At 37.3% G+C, this 16,783-nt stretch overlaps 2 protein-coding genes across 2 annotated transcripts; both read left to right on the top strand.

Moving 5' to 3' along the window:
- The first annotated feature begins 2,815 nt into the window (after positions 1 to 2,815).
- Positions 2,816 to 5,082, top strand: LOC120318907 (vomeronasal type-2 receptor 26-like). The gene is made up of 2 exons (XM_039367059.1): positions 2,816 to 2,916; positions 4,461 to 5,082. The coding sequence occupies exons 1-2, from the start codon at positions 2,816 to 2,818 to the stop codon at positions 5,080 to 5,082; spliced, it is 723 nt and encodes a 240-aa protein (XP_039222993.1).
- Positions 5,083 to 8,177: 3,095 nt separating this feature from the next.
- On the top strand, positions 8,178 to 16,572 carry LOC120318906 (vomeronasal type-2 receptor 26-like). Its single transcript, XM_039367056.1, has 6 exons — positions 8,178 to 8,380; positions 9,163 to 9,454; positions 10,351 to 10,405; positions 11,155 to 11,696; positions 13,917 to 14,043; positions 15,671 to 16,572. Exons 1-6 carry the CDS (start codon positions 8,178 to 8,180, stop codon positions 16,570 to 16,572), a joined length of 2,121 nt encoding a protein of 706 aa, XP_039222990.1.
- The last annotated feature ends 211 nt before the right edge of the window (positions 16,573 to 16,783 follow it).

Here is a 16,783-nt window from a genome sequence, read left to right as displayed (position 1 = left end):
CTTCCTTCCTTCCTTCCTTCTTTTCCTGTAGTTGACCTATGGCTCTTTTGCCCAGGAAGAATTTCAGAGTAACAAATTATCTTCACTTTATTGCATGGTGCCAAATGAGGACTATCAGTACATGGGAGTTATACAACTTTTCCTCCATTTTGGATGGAGGTGGATTGGAGTCTTTGCATTTGAAACTAAGGGAGAACGTTTTTTGCAGAAACTGCAGCCATTGCTTTCACAGAATGGGATCTGTTTAGCTTTCACACAAAACATTCCACAACATATCCACTTAGAAGATTTGTCAGAATTGCTCGATTCAGTCTCAATTATTTCTAATAAATTGATGGATCAGAAAACAAATGTTTTTCTTGTGTACGGAGAATCATTCACAATAGTGTGGCTCAGAACTGTCATGTTTCTACGTGATCCAGAAAATAAAAACAGATCATTATTCAGAAAGGTTTGGATCCTGATGAACCCAATTGATTTCATACTGACTGGAATTCAAAAGAGTTGGGATCTCCAAATGTACCATGGGGCTCTTTCCTTTACAGTGCATTCAAGAGAAGTTAAAGGGTTCAAAGAATTTCTTCAAGTCATCAAACCTTCCACCCACAAAGATGGATTTCTTCAAGAGGTTTGGCAACAATTGTTTGACTGCGTGTTTTTAAAGGCAGACTTACCTTCATCTATCAGTGGAACCTGTACTGGGGAAGAGAATTTGGAGAATCTGCCTGCACCTCTGTTTGAGTTGAAGATGACTAGCCAAAGCTACAGTATCTACAATGCTGTTTATGCAGTGGCACATTCTTTGCATGAGGCAGTGAGACCAAGTCCCAAATGGACAAAAATTCAAAGGGTTGAATTTCCAAATCTGCAGCCTTGGCAGGTAATCTCCCCATGCCATTCCTATCTTTTGTTTTAGCAAATAGTAATTCTCAATGTGATATGACTTGTTTCCCCTGGTCTATAGCCACATATCATTAGAATCCTAAAGCAACTAGAGTTTTATTGCAAGAGATTGTTCCTTTTTACGGAATAAAAGAGATTTCAAACTCATACTACTCTAATCAAAGGGATGAATGTATCTATTATCATTCCACTAATCACCATTTCTTCTTTCCTGACTTATAAATTCATCAGTCCTGGTTCCAAGAATACAGTGGAGAGGCATCTGAAGGCAGTCTTTGTTTTTTGCCGAACAAATCTTTCTGAAATGGGAACATTTCATTTTTTATTAGTTTTTTGAAATTTAATCAAGGCAGGTTAGTTATCCTGGGAACATAAAGCTTATGACAGTTGTTGTATTGTAGAAGAGGTGTGTTATTTCCATGAAATGATGTTGGTTTTTAGATTTATGGTAAATTACCAGAAGAATTGCTGAGTTTGCTGTCTTTAAAGTCCTCATGACGATTAATTGATAAAGTAAGTTCCATATTTCAGTTATTGATTGTTCTTGGTGTGTTGACATTTTCTTCTTTTGTATTTGTTTGGTTTCCTTGGAAGGAAGAGTAAAAGAAAGAGAAATTCTTTATGCATTGTTTCCTTTTTGACTTTATTTTTCTCCTTCAAGTAGCTCCACCAGTTACTTCAAGAGATTTCTTTTAACAACTCAGCTGGAGAAAGAGTCTTCTTTAAAGATAGAAGAGAAAGTCCAGGTGGCTTTGACATTATCAACATGATCACTTTCCCAAACAGATCGTTCCAGAGAGTTAAAATTGGAAAGTTACAACCCAATGCTCCAAAAGGGAAAGAAGTTATCATTGAGAACACAATCCTTTGGCACCCTGGTTTTAACCAGGTATGAATAGCAATTGGGCTGTTGGTTTATTATATTATTGAAAAGTAATAGCAATAGTGCTTAGACTTACAGGATATACCGCTTCATAGTGCTTTAAAGTCCTCTCTAAACAGTTTACAGAATCAGCATATTGTCCCCAAAAATCTGGGCCCTCATTTTACTGACCTCAGAAGGATGGAAGGCTGAGTCAACTTTGAGCCAGTGAGGACTGAACTCCTGGCAATGACCTGAATTAGCATGCAATACTGCATTCTAACCATTGTGCCACTATGGCTCAATCATGTTCAGATACAAAGGAACAAATAACCCTAACCGTGTAAAATGTTAACAATGTTAAAGGTCATTTATGTAACCCAATGTAAATAATTTCCATTGTTTAATCGGAATTCTTTCATATCAATGGCTATGTTTATGTCTGTAGGTTCTTCCTGTTTCTTTGTGTAATGACCACTGTTCCCCTGGATCCTGGAAGAGAAGGGCTGAAGGCAGTCAGTTCTGTTGCTATGACTGTGTTCCATGCCTGGAAGGAAAGATTTCTAACGGAACTGGTAGGTTATCAATTTCATGCCAGGACTGACTCTACATCTGCCGAAAGGGCAGTTTCACTTCTTATCCATGCCAGAAAGTGCATGCCACCATTGTTCACCTGCCGTATCCCCCCAACAGCCCCTTTGATCTCCTATCAGGTGCTGGCAGGCAGAAGCCTCATGGCTTAAAAGTCCCATTCTGTCTCCTCCATGCTCAAGAAATGGGTGAGGGGAGGGGGAGATATTAATAGTGTCGCTGGTGGCCACCGGACATGGCTTTCCATTAGGGGGGCAGGATGATCCCAATGAAAGGGAAGCCTTGCAGGCTGTGAGATCAGGCCAGTGAGTGGGGCATGGAGGCGCTAGTGCCTAGGAAGGTGAGCAGCAGCCCCAGTGGCAAGAAGGGGCACTGAAAAGAGTGGAGTCTCTGTGTGTGCCTGCTACAAACTCACCCGTCAGCTATGCTCTCCATGCCTCAGATCAGCTGTAGCATGCCATGGAGAGCAAGGCTGATGTGGGCAAGGCAGGTGCACATACAGACTCCACTGTTTTCAGCAGTGCTTTGGTGCCTGGCCCAGCAAAGTGGAGCTGGACGTGGTGAGGCGAGGCCCAGCAAAGCAGAGCTGGAAGAGGAGAGGGCCATCAAAGCCGGGCATGTCCAGGTGTGACGGGTGAGGTGGGGAGAGGTTGGACAAGGCTGGGAATGGCAGAGCAGGATGAGGCAAATGAGCTGCAGCTGTTCCTGTGCACCACCAGCAGCCAAGCACACGCATTTTCCTGTGTGTGCATTGGGAGGGTGCCAAGCTGGGTTGGGATGGGCCAGGGCTGGGGCAACAGAGGTTGGGGCAGCGGGGGCTGATCCCTTGCCATTTCTGGAACAGCTCCAAGGGCCAAATTTGGGCCCTTGGAAGGCCGTCCCCGTCCCGCAGTCCTTGTGTTTCATATATTTCCTTTATAAGGACTTCAGGTGTGGGTGTGTCAAATGAGGGTCTTATGATGTGTCAGGTGTGAGTGATCAGAGATGAGCTTGTGATCGAGAGGTCAGAGCCATTGGAGGATGTGAATTATCAGGGGGTCAAGATCCATCACCATCTTCTCATTGATGACTCATACCTCAGCCACTGATAATTCACACTCTACAATGATCATGACCTGAAGTACCTTCCCCATCACAAAGCCCATCACAAGCCCCTCTCTCATGACTCATACCTGACCCATCATAAGACTCTCACTTGACACATCCCCACCTAAAGCACTTATAAATAGTAAAGCACTGAAATAGAAATCTCCTAAATGCCACTGAAAATGTTACCTAGCCTGGTAACAAAAAGTTGAGAGAATGAACCTTCACCCTCAACATTCTGAGTGCTATAAACTGATTAAGGTCAGTTTAGCTGCAATGAATGCAACATTTCTTTTCCACATGATCTGCCATTTTCCAAGTTTTAACTTCCATAAAAACCGGAAAATACGTAGAAGCAAAGGGAATTTCACTAGGTCACAGATGTCTTATGAACGGATCAGTTATTTTATCATCCAAGGCACCCGGGATGGATATTTGTAGAACCAACTATTGTTCTCCACGTAGAAAACAAAAGCATCTTAAAGTCAAGAAAAAATAAAGGGATGGACGTGTCCCTTTGAGAGCTGTATGCATTTTAATGTATTCCAATTAGTGTACATTCAAAGTGACAATAAAGTTTCTATTCTATTCTGTTCTGTTCTATTCTGTTCTGTTCTCTTCTGTTCTACTCTAAATATCATTTTATCAGAAAGGTACATTATAGAACTGGCATCCACACAGGCTAAAATTTTCAAAAACGCAAAATGGATAGATGACAAATTCGTTGGCTTTTCTTTCCAGATATGGATGACTGTTTTGAATGTTCAGAAGATCATTACCCAAATAAAGAAAAGAAAGGATGTATCCTGAAACAGCTGGTCTTTCTAACTTTTGAAAAAGCTTTAGGAATCGTTTTAGCCTCAGTCACTCTTGGTTTCTTCTTCTTGACATCTTGGGTACTTGGAACTTTTATTAAACACAGGGACACTCCCATTGTCAGAGCCAACAACAGGTCTCTCACCTATACCCTCCGTGTCTCGCTTTTGTTCTGTTTTCTCTCCTCTTTTTTATTTCTCAGCCAGCCTGGCAAAGTGACCTGCCTTCTCAGACAACCAACTTTTGGAATTACCTTCTCAGTGGCCATTTCTAGTGTACTGGCCAAAACCATCACGGTGGTTGTGGCTTTCATGGCCACGAAACCTGGATCTCAAATGAGGAACTGGGTGGGAAAAAGATTGACCTTTGCTGCTGTCCTTTCCTGTTCTCTTGTTCAAGTATGTATTTGTACTCTTTGGTTGTCAACATATCCCCCATTCCCTGAGTTAGATATGCACTTAGAGCCCCAAGAAGTGATTTTACAGTGCAATGAGGGGGCAGCTACATTCTTCTATTGTGTCTTGGGCTACATGGGTTTCTTGGCCATTGCCAGCTTCATTGTGGCTTTCCTTGCCCGTAAATTACCTGACAGTTTCAATGAAGCCAAGTTCATCACCTTCAGCATGTTGGCCTTTTGCAGTGTGTGGATCTCCTTCTTTCCAGCCTATATGAGCACGAAAGGCAAAGCCATGGTAGCTGTGGAGGTCTTCTCCATCTTGTCTTCCAGCGCTGCATTACTGGGATGCATATTCTTGCCAAAGTGCTACATCATTGTTTTCCGGCCTGAGCTAAACCACAGGGAAAAACTAATAAAGAGAATGTAGTACATCAGATTGTTTTACCTAACGTTTTTTTCCTTTGAATACATCAAGCTAACAAGATTTTGACAATCTGTCTGTTTATATTTTTAGGAGATTTGACATATTGACTTTAAGGATAAAGGGCAGCTGGCAATTCATGGTTTTTATAACTTCACTTTATAAACCACTGTATAAATATGGGAAAAAGCTAATGGATATTTTATAGACATGTATTTAGCTCAGTATCTTAGTGAGTCTGTTTTGGATTGATTGGTGATCTTTGAAAGGTAAAAGGTAAAATGTTTTTGAGCATTTAATATACATTTAACTCTGTTTTTTTTAAAAAAATTCATGAACAGTCTAGCCATTCACTCTGCATCCACCAAGGTATCTTTATTATATGAAATTTAAGTTTCCTACTGCCTCATCCCTTACTAGAAGTGTATGCTGAGTGATGTCCATATAAAGTTTGATTTGATTTGGTTTGACTTAGGTATGTCTTCCATTAGTCCTTTGGAGGAGACCCCTTATATTATGTAATATATGCATGTAAAATATGTGCTACATCATTGTTTTGTGGCCTGAGCTAAACCACAGGGAACAATTAATAAAGAGAATGTACTACATCATGTGTTCTTTCTGGCTATGGAAAATGATTAATAATATATTTTTATTGTACCCTACTATCCAATTTTAATAATGTTGCAATTTAAAGAGATATGAAATGTAATCTTCCTTCTACCTCATCCCTTCTTAGAAACACACACTGGCTGGTGTCAGTAATAGATTTTGATTTGATTTGGTTTGATTTAGGTATGTCTTCCACTAGTCCTTTGGTGGAGACTCCTTCCATCATATAATATATGGCTAATAAAATACCACACCAGGCTAAAAAGCAGAAGACCATGAGTTCTACTTTAACCATGAAAGCCACCTGGGTGACTTTAGGACAGTCCCTCTCTCTCAGCCCAACTCACTTCAGAGGGTCATTGCTGTTTGGGGAAAAATAGGAACAGGAAAATGTGTTGGATATGTTTGATGCTTTGAATTATTTGTCAAAACAATAAATAAATAAGTAAATAAATAAATTGCTTTGGGTTCTGTATTTTAATTTCATGATATCAATATTGCTGTTGATTCACATTAGCATTTTCTGCCTGGAAATATGAGTGAATTCATCCAAATGGCTATCTTTTTTTTTTTAATTGAAAATTTTTTAAATTTCCCCCCCAAAAAGTTCCCTTCCCTGAAATCTCCCGACCCTCCCCTACCCTCCCCCAACCTTCCCAGAGCTGGATACAGGCTTAATTAAAGTTTTAAAAAAAATCTTAAAACACATATATTCCATGAACATATCCGAATACATTAATTACACAAATTATAAAATAGTTGAGAACAGTATATATAAAAAAGCAAGAAGAGAGAAAAAAAGAAACAGAAAAAGAAAAAATAAAATAAAAAAGGAAAATAATGAATTAAGAAAAATATCTATAAAATATCTTAAACTTTAAATATAAGTTATTCAAAAACTAAATAATATTTTTTTATATCCAACTTATATTGTATAAAATCTATCCATCTTTTCCATACCAAGAGATACTTCTCTTGCGATTGATCTTTCAAAAAAGCCGAAATCTTTGCCATTTCCGCCAAATAAGAAACTTTAAGAAACCATTCTTGCAAAGTAGGCAAAGATTCCTTCTTCCAACATTGCCCTACCACCAAATTCATCCAAATGGCTATCTTGTTTAATTTGCATTCCTTAATAAATAAAAATGTTTCCTCTTCTCTCTTCAACTACTCAGTTCATTTTACATGAAAACTGGGAATCCTGCTCCATTGTAAGAAATGAACATGAATTTGAACAATTAGGCCTATTTTTATTGTCATTGTCCCTTACTATATATTATTTTAATTGGCATTTTCTCATTATTAAACCATCAGACATTTATTATCTCACCAATAGGAAAATAATTATTTCTTACAGGAATCTTAGTTAGGCCCAAACTTGCTGAGCAAAAGCATTTTAAAAATTTAAATTCCTGCTGCTAGTGAGGATATGATTAAATATAGTTTTTAAAAAACCAGATTAATATGAAGCAACCAGAACTGAGAAACAAGATCCTGAAATTTAAATTTTTTTTCTTAGGATCAACAATCAACAATAAAGGAAGCAGCATCCACAAAATATGCAGCAAACATATGGTGAGGTAGCCATGACAGTTTCAGAAACGATATCCAGGGATCCTCATGGGACACTATGCATGAAGACAAGGATTCGTTGATGGAACACACAACCTACTGAAACAGAGCCATGGAAATTCTCATAGTCACACTCAGTAACCACAATTTTTCTTTTCTTTATGTATCAGTTCAATATTTCCTATTGTGGTTTGTGATGCTCTAACGTAGACTATTTATATTGGCCTGTGTTCAGTTAAAAAAATAATTAAACTATTAGCCATTTATTCTTTCATGAAAAATATTTTTTTTCTTTTATTGACCTTGTAATCGCTTGCTTTGGGGTGGAATCAGGGTGACTGAATGGACCTGAGCATTTACTGCCCTGATGCCCTTCCTGATGCCTACATGGAGTTCACAACAGATATTTTATGCCCAAAGAGAAAAACATCTGCCACTACCTAGGATCAAATTCACAGCCTCCTAACTGAGAAGCAAAAACTCCCCCTGTAGGCCACCATGCTGCTCCATGAAAAATAAAACAATTATCTAGCGGAATCATCATATTATTTTTTTTTAGCTAGGCTCAAATATTAAAGACTTTGCATGAAGGCATTTCAATTCAACAACAATCAAGGTATGTGTTTAGTTGTTAATTAACTTTTAAACCACAGGGAGATTGGCACAAGGGATAATAATGATCCTGGCTGATTCACTGTGTCATGTTCCCTCCTGCCTTTCTTCCTTGCCAGAATATATATTCCGAATCTGGTGATATTCAAGATACAAATTGGCACATACATTGCTCTTCAAACAGAAATTGATGGATTGTCCCATGAAGGGCATTTTCAGATAAAATCTTTGGATTAAACATCGGATGAACCATTGGAGTGCATACATACTCTGGAAGACAAAAACATTTTCACCATCCCAAAAGCATGAAGATGTTATTCCTTTTGATGTTCCTGATGCACAAGGTAGTTACTCTGAGATGCCCTTCAAGTGAAGCTTTCCCTGTTCCACATGAGTGGTTCCAGCCTGGTGATCTTGTCATTGGTGGGATGGTGTCTCACATTTTTTACCACTTTTATGAAATTGAATTTAAGGAACACCCTTCTCTAAAACCTTATGACTTACCTCTGTAAGAAGTTTTATTTTTCCCATGTATTTTCTTAGCTTAGCCAGGTCACCCAAAATTTCTGATATATGCTTTCTTTACATTCTATTAAAGACCTTCTCGTGAAATGCATGAAAGTTTGGTGCAAGAAGTCTATTGAAGGACATTTTACACCAAACTTTCATAAGAAAGCTGTAAAAGCTTTTGAAAATAAATGCAGGGTTTACACACACACACAAACACACACATACAAGCCTTTATCTTTCACATGTACTGTCTTATAGCAGAAGAAAGCATTTTCTTTACATTATATTAATGTCCTTAACATGATATGCATGAAAGTTAGGTACAAGAAGTCTATTGAAGGACTTCTTACACCAAAATAACATGAATATCAAGAGAAAGACTTTAATATAATGATTAATTTATTGTATAATTTAAATTTAATGAGCTTGAGGTAATTGAAAAAATGTTCTGCATGATCAGCCCTCACAAAATATACATACAGTAAATGAGTGATACTTGCTGAAGCTGATCCTATTATACTTTGTGCCCAAATTGTTAGAATTATATTTGTTAACTGAAAAAAGTCACTACTTTTATTTGCTGTATTATATCATTATTGAAAATCATGAAAACACCAGGTAAAATGTAAAATTGAACTCTGTGGAAATCTATTAAATATTTTAGAAAGGATATTCTATTCCTACTTCCAAGAGAGATGGTTTGTTATTCATATAGAAATGCTGCCACTTTACAAGAATTGTGAAATTATTTTTTCAATGGGTTATTTAATTTATTTGCAGTGTAATAACCAAATTTTATCAGCATGTCCTTGCCGTGGCCTTTGCTGTGAAGGAGATCAATGAAGACTCCCAGATTTTACCTAACATCACCCTTGGGTTCCATATCTATGATAGTTACTACAACCCAAGGTTGACCTATCGTACCACTCTGGACCTGCTTTTCAAATCCCAGGAATTTGTCCCTAACTACAAATGTGATAACCAGAAGAATCTCATGGCTGTCATTGGAGGACTAGGTGCTCCTACTTCATCCTTTATGTCAGAAAGCATAAACCTCTTCAAGATTCCACAGGTAATTTGACTTCATGTGTAATGAATATCAGAGATTATTTTTGGGTGTCCCTTTCTGCAGGACTTCAATTCAATCCACTTTTTTCTCCTGTCTGCAATTTCCCCCCACAACTCAATAGGTTGGCTCCAAGTAGTCAGTGAAGAATATCAAAACCTTTTATTTGATAGATTAGAAAAGTAAAATGTAAATCACAAATTACAGTACAAAATTAATCTTATTTGAGAGGGTCATTTGCTCTTCTGATTTGACCACTATTGGTGGTTGAATTCTGGAGCTGTGTTGAGATAAGGAGTGAAAAGGCTGGCTAGCACATGCTACACAATTACTACATAAACTCTTTGAGCAGGGGAACATATACAGTGTCAGATAAATGATTTTCCAGTCTCTTTTTCAAACCTCCAGTAATGGAGCACCCACAACCTCTGAATGCAAGTTGTTTCATTGGTTAATTATTCTCCCCATTGGAAATTTCTCATTTTTAGGTTATTTGTCTCCTTGATTGGTTTCCATCCATTGTTTCTCCTCTTGCCTTTGGAAGCTTTGGAAAATAATTTACCGCTCATCTTTGTAGGAACTCATAAATATTGGAAAACTGCTGTCATGTCTCATGGGAGGACCTCCTTTCAGTCACTTCCTGCCCATCCCCAACTCAAGGCTATCTAGCATTTTCACTGCTGCCCTCAACACACTGCTAGATTCCACCAAGTCACCCAATAATAGTGACAACTCTCTTTGCTATGTCTGGGTTGGTGTCTGTTAATAATAATTGAATGTAAAATTCAACTGATTTGCTTGGAAATTGTTGAAGGATTGGAGCTTTATGTTACTTTTGGAGATTTCTATAATAATTGCAGTAAATGAAGATATACTGTACTTGACTTTTTCTATTCCTCCAGAGTCTTGTGGATAGTCTTTCATGCATTCTCTACCTGGGGCAGAGAACAGCAGAAGGTAACACAACAATCCTAGCTCTTAAAAAGCTTTTTTCCTAAGCTAGGAAGAGTTTATATGCTCAGATAGTTAGCAGGTTTCAGGCTGTTCATAGACATGGTCTATCCATAGTAGAAAACTAAAATTAGCTTTTAGTCCAGTTATATTCATTCAGTGAGAAAATATTTCATATTGGGGATTTTATTGCTGTAATGTTCATCAAAATCATAATGTACTTAGAGTTTGAGAACTTTTTAATTGTTTAGTTTCCATCTAGGAGTCATTTTTCCCTCTTTTTCCACTGATTATCATAAATAATAATTTTCCTTTCCTTTCCTTTCATCTTTCTGTCTTCCTTCCTTCCTTTCCTCCCTCCCTCCCTCCCTCCCTCCCTCCCTCCCTCCCTTCCTTCCTTCCTTCCTTCCTTCCTTCCTTCCTTCCTTCTTTCATTCTTTTCCTGTAGTTGACCTATGGCTCTTTTGCCCAAGAAGAGTTTCAGAGTACCAAATTATCTTCACTTTATTGCATGGTGCCAAATGAGGACTATCAGTACATGGCAGTTATACAACTTCTCCTCCATTTTGGATGGAGGTGGATTGGAATCTTTGCATTGGAAACCAAGGGAGAATATTTTTTGCAGAAACTGCAGCCATTGATTTCACAGAATGGGATCTGTTTAGCTTTCATACAAAAAATTCCACAACGTATCAACTTGGAAGACTTCCCAGAATTATTTGTTTCAATCTCAATTACTTCTAATAAATTGATAGATCAGAAAGCAAGTGTTTTTCTTGTCTATGGAGAATCATTCACAATAGTGTGGCTCAGAACTGTTGTGGTTCTTCATGATCCTGAAAATAAAGAAAGTGGATTATTTAGGAAAGTTTGGATCCTGATGAATCCAATTGATTTCATACTGACAGGATTTCAAAGGAACTGGGATCTCCAGTTGTTCCATGGAGCTCTTTCCTTTACAGTGCATTCAAGAGAAGTTAAAGGCTTTAAAGAATTTCTTCAAGTCATCAAACCTTCAACCCACAAGGATGGATTTCTTCAAGATGTTTGGCAACAATTGTTTGACTGTATATTTTCAAAGGCAGATTTACCTTCAATATTTAGTGGAACCTGTAGGGGGGAAGAGAATTTGGAGAATCTGCCTGCACCTCTGTTTGAGTTGAAGATGACTGGCCAAAGCTACAGTATCTACAATGCTGTTTATGCAGTGGCACATTCTTTGCATGAGGCAATGAGACCAAAATCCCAACTGAGAGAATATCAAAGGATTGAAATTCCAAATCTGCAGCCTTGGCAGGTAATCTCTCCATGCCTCACCTATCTTGTGTTTCAGCTATCATAGCTTATTTACCCTGTCCTATGGCACTGATCAATAGAGAGACTGAGGCACAAGGGTTTTAGGGTCTGAGGTCATTCTATGTTATAAAATAGAAGATGGACATAAATCATGTCTTTGTCAATTTCAGCCTAGTCAATAGAATTTATGTATCAATGTTCATTCCATAAATAAATGTTTCATCTCTACATTGAATTGGCCTGTCTTGTAAATTTAACCAGCCTGGTTCCATGAAGGATTCAATTGTATTGTGTCTGAATGCAGGCTAACCTTTTTTTGTGACCTACAAACCTTTCTGAAATGTGGACATTTTACTTGTATTAGCTTTTTGCAATGTATTCAATACTGGATTGTTAGACTGGAGACCTAGGGGTTATCATAGTTCTTCTTTGATAGTAGTGGTATATTATTTCTATGAAGTGAAGTTGGTTTTCAGATTTATGATAAAGTACCAGGAGAAATGCTGAATTTGGTGCTTTAAAGTATTTGTCAGAATTAATTCATAAAATAAAAGTGAGTTCCATATCTCAGTTATTAATCATTCTTTGTGGGTGGACATTTTCTTCTTCTGTATTTCAAACCAATAAATGTTAGTTGGTTTCCTGGGAATAGAACTTTAATTATTTTATCCATGATTCATTGTTTCCTTTTTTTATTCCCTCTTTCCTCTTCTCCCCCCTCCTCGTCCTCCTCCTCCTCCTCCTCCTCCTCCTTCTTCTTCTTCTTCTTTGAGTAGCTTCACAAATTTCTTCAACAGGTTTCTTTTAACAACTCAGCTGGAGAAAGAGTCTTCTTTAAAGACAGAAGAGAAAGTCCAGGTGGCTTTGACATCATCAATATGATTACTTTCCCAAACAGATCCTTTCAGAGAGTTAAAGTTGGAAAGTTACACCCCAGTGCTCTAAAAGGAAAAGAGGTTGTCATTGAGAACACAATCATTTGGCACCCTGGTTTTAACCAGGTATGAAATTATGTTCATTCCCTCATAAAATCTCATGAAGTCTTATTATTTTTAGAATAGGTCTCCCATCATCATTTTCAAACATATTACAGCTCTGAATTTCTGCAATAGTCTAGAGAAAACTCATATTATATAACAATGCTGCAAGTCATTATATGTATGTATGTATGTAGGTAGGTAGGTAGGTAGGTAGACAGACAGACAGACAGAAAGACAGACAGATAGATTGATAGATGATGGGAGGGGGGAGGAAGATCTTATTTCATCACAGAAACTTTAGCTTTTATTAGTAGTGGAAGTTGTTTTTGTTCACCCTTGCATTCTTCTTTGCATTGCTCTTCTTGCTCCTACTATTCCATCCTCATGCAACAGTAACAAATATTGTCTTAATGAACTTTGGGTGCTAGTTGGATGTAGGAATTTTCATATACTATGATTAAAATCAGGTGTTGTGATGATGATTCCTGGATTATGTGTTGGGTCTCCACCTACTCATAAGTCCAGCTAAGCAATGTCTGACCTAACAAAGTTATGAATGGGAGATGAACAGCCTATTACAGTTTGTAAAGTAGACTCAAAATTAAAGATAAAAATGTGGTGGAAAAAAACAAGGATAAAATATTTGATCCTTACCAAGAAAATAGGCCACTAGGTCCATCATAAAATGTCCTCACGAAGTTTTATTATTTTTAGAATAGGTCTCCCATCATCGTTTTCAAACATACTATAGCCCTAAATTTCTGCAATGGTCTAGAGAAAATTCATATTATATAACAATGCTGCAGGTCATGATAGATAGATAGATAGATAGATAGATAGATAGATAGATAGATAGATAGATAGATAGATAGATAGATAGATTAGAGAGAGAGAGAGATGAGGGAGAGGGAGAGAGGGAGAGGAGGAGAGGGAGAGGGGGAGAGGGAGAAAGAAAGAAAGAAAGAAAGAAAGAAAGAAAGAAAGAAAGAAAGAAAGAAAGAAAGAAAGAAAGAAGAGATCATCATATTTTATTTCACCAGATGACCCTTATTTATATTAGGAGTAGTTGTTATTATGCAGAGTTGCAATTTCTTTTGCTTGTTGTTCTTGTCTCTATGATTTCAGGAATTTCTACACCTCCACCCAAATATTAATAAAGTCAAAGGTCATTCATATAATCCAATTTTGATCATTTCCATTGTCTAATCCAGATTCTTTCATATCTATGTCTATATCTCTAGGTTTTGCCTGTTTCTCTGTGTAATGATCCTTGTTCCCCGGGTTACTGGAAGAAAAGTGCTGAAGGGAGAGTGTTCTGTTGTTATGATTGTGTTCCATGTTCAGAGGGGAAGATTTCAAATCAAACTGGTATTGTCACCATATTTTTATATTAGACCATTAATTTTTCATTAAAAACATTCCTTATATAGGCTTCAAATAAAGGTAACATCCTAGATGTGTATTTGTATAATTACAAGTTTTACCAATTTTTAATGGGGAATATTTATGGTTGATTCTCAAATTTGTTTATGGGAATCCTGCAACTATTATTCCACTAGGGATATCTGTCTGTCTATTCCCAGTGGAATAATAGATAGATGATAGATAACAGATGAGAGAGAGAGGGAGGGAGGGAGGGAGAGGGAGAGAGAGAAAGAAGAAGAAGAAGAAGAAGAAGAAGAAGAAGAAGAAGAAGAAGAAGAAGAAGAAGAAGAAGAAGAAGAAGAAGAAGAAGAAGAAGAAGCTAATATCCACATCTCTAATTTCTTTTGCATTGGTGTTATTGTCTCTGTGACTTTCAGTGTCCATGTAACAGTAGCAAATATTGAGAATACTGATGGTCGCACATTATTTTGATTAACTTTGGATGCTATATGAATGTAATAATTTTCAGATGATTAATACCAGGCACCTTTTCCTAATATTTCCTGGAGTATATGCTGAACCAAATTGTTTGGAATGACAACCTACTCATTATAAATCCAGCTTTGCAATGTCTGACCTAGTAAAAACATGAATGAGAGGTAATCAGCCAGTAACATAGAATAGACTCAGAATCAAAGAAAAAGGATGCTGAAAAAACAAAGACAACCTATTTTCTTCTTACAAAACAAAGAACAAAGCATCTGAGCATATATTTGGAGTATATGAGCATTAATTTAATTCAATTTCTTTATTTTTTTCTTCTTTTTCGTTTTATTGAGCTGAAAAGTATGGTTTGATGACCACTAATCTCTTTTAAAGATAGCATAGGAAAAAAAGGAGAAGCAAATTAAATTTAAACTTCTGATTGAAGTTTAAATAATGAATGTCTATTTATTCTTCTTGGACCCCACCTTTTTTTTCAAATAAAAATACCAATCTTTTCTTAGTTTACTCACTCTTTAGGAAGGAGCTAAACAGGTTTAAATGTATTATATTGTTTGCACCTCAGAGTCCATATTTCTCATTCTCTTACTTGTTATATATCCATTATCACAGTTATTTTTTCCCATGTTTTGGGAAAATGGGAAAATTCACATTGCCTATATTGTAATACATTTGAAAATGTGGGAAAAATTGCATTTCAAAGAACAATTACACTTCCTTTCATTTATGCCAATTCTACATGATCACATTGAGGTAAAATGTATTTTCATAGAAACATGATCCAACTGGTAACATGTGGAAAGAATTCAAAATGGAACAACAGTTGGCAATCAAACAGATTATGACTAGGAGCTGTGGTGATGCAGTGGTTAGAATGCATTATTGCAGGCTAATTCTGCTCACTGCCAGGAGTTCGATCCTGACTGGCTCAAGTTCCCTCAGCCTTCCATCACTTCGAAGTCAGTAAAATGAGAACTCAGATTATTAGGGGCAATATACTGACTTTGTAAACCACTTAGAGAGTGCTGTAAAGTTCTATGAAGAAGTATACTGTAAGTCTAAGTGCTATTGCTGTTGCTATTGCTATAGAATAGATAAATGAAAAATGTCTTGACTTTTCTTTCAGATATGGATGACTGTTTTGAATGTTCACAAGATCATTATCCAAATAAAGAAAAGAAAGGATGTATCCTGAAATCGGTAGTCTTTCTAACTTTTGAAGAAACCTTGGGACATTGTTTAGCCTCAGTGGCTTTTTGTTTCTTCTTCTTGACCACTTGGGCACTTGGAATTTTTATTAAGTACAGAGAGACTCCTATTGTCAAAGTCAACAACCGGTTTCTCACCTACATCCTACTTGTCTCTCTTCTGCTCTGTTTTCTCTCCTCTTTGTTCTTTCTCAGCCAGCCTGGCAAAGTGACCTGCCTTCTCAGACAATCAATGTTTGGCATCACTTTTTCAATGGCCATTTCTAGTGTTCTGGCCAAAACCATCACTGTAGTTGTTGCTTTCATGGCCACTAAACCGGGATCTCAGATGATGAGATGGGTGGGGAAAAGATTAGCTTTTTGCACTGTCCTTTCCTGTTCTCTTTTCCAAGTGTGTATTTGTATCCTTTGGTTGTTGATATCTCCCCCATTCCCTGAGTTGGATATGCATTCAGAGCTTCAAGAAATGATTTTACAGTGCAATGAGGGATCAGCTTTCTTTTTCTTCTGTGTCTTGGGCTACATGGGTATCTTGGCCATTGCCAGCTTTATTGTGGCTTTTCTTGCCCGTAAATTACCTGACAGTTTTAACGAAGCCAAGTTCATCACCTTCAGCATGTTGGCCTTTTGCAGTGTGTGGGTCTCCTTCTTTCCAGCCTATCTGAGCACAAAAGGCAAAGCCATGGTAGCTGTGGAGGTCTTCTCCATCTTGTCCTCCAGCGCTGCATTACTGGGATGCATATTCTTGCCAAAGTGCTACATCATTGTTTTCTGGCCTGAGCTAAACCACAGAAAGCAACTCATGAAGAGGAATTATTAGTATATCATGTAATATTTCTCACTATATTAAATGGTTGCCAAACAAGAATAGAACATCTGATTGCTGTCTAGAGGTACATATAGAAGTAGATATTTCTGTCAAAAGAGGGTTTATGGAAGATTATTATGATTTCTGACATTTCCTATGAGTACCCATTGCAAAATAAGTGTTCAGGCTGCTAGGTTTTCAACCATTCTCTTAACCTAGCCCT

Source organism: Crotalus tigris, unplaced genomic scaffold (genome assembly GCF_016545835.1).
Source record: "Crotalus tigris isolate CLP2741 ecotype Arizona unplaced genomic scaffold, ASM1654583v1 scf7180000020524.2783371122:307494, whole genome shotgun sequence".
Lineage (NCBI taxonomy): Eukaryota > Metazoa > Chordata > Lepidosauria > Squamata > Viperidae > Crotalus > Crotalus tigris.
This window is presented reverse-complemented; position numbering and strand designations above follow the sequence as displayed.

Coding starts and splice junctions, on each gene's coding strand:
- LOC120318907 (XM_039367059.1), top strand. CDS start 2,816: ATGGAGAGCAAGGCTGATGTGGGCAAGGCAGGTGCACATACAGACTCC. Junction 2,917..4,460: donor GCAAAGTGGAGCTGGACGTG/GTGAGGCGAGGC, acceptor TTTATTTCTCAG/CCAGCCTGGCAAAGTGACCT.
- LOC120318906 (XM_039367056.1), top strand. CDS start 8,178: ATGAAGATGTTATTCCTTTTGATGTTCCTGATGCACAAGGTAGTTACT. Junction 10,406..11,154: donor GGGGCAGAGAACAGCAGAAG/GTAACACAACAA, acceptor ATAAATTGATAG/ATCAGAAAGCAAGTGTTTTT. Junction 14,044..15,670: donor GAAGATTTCAAATCAAACTG/GTATTGTCACCA, acceptor CTTTTCTTTCAG/ATATGGATGACTGTTTTGAA.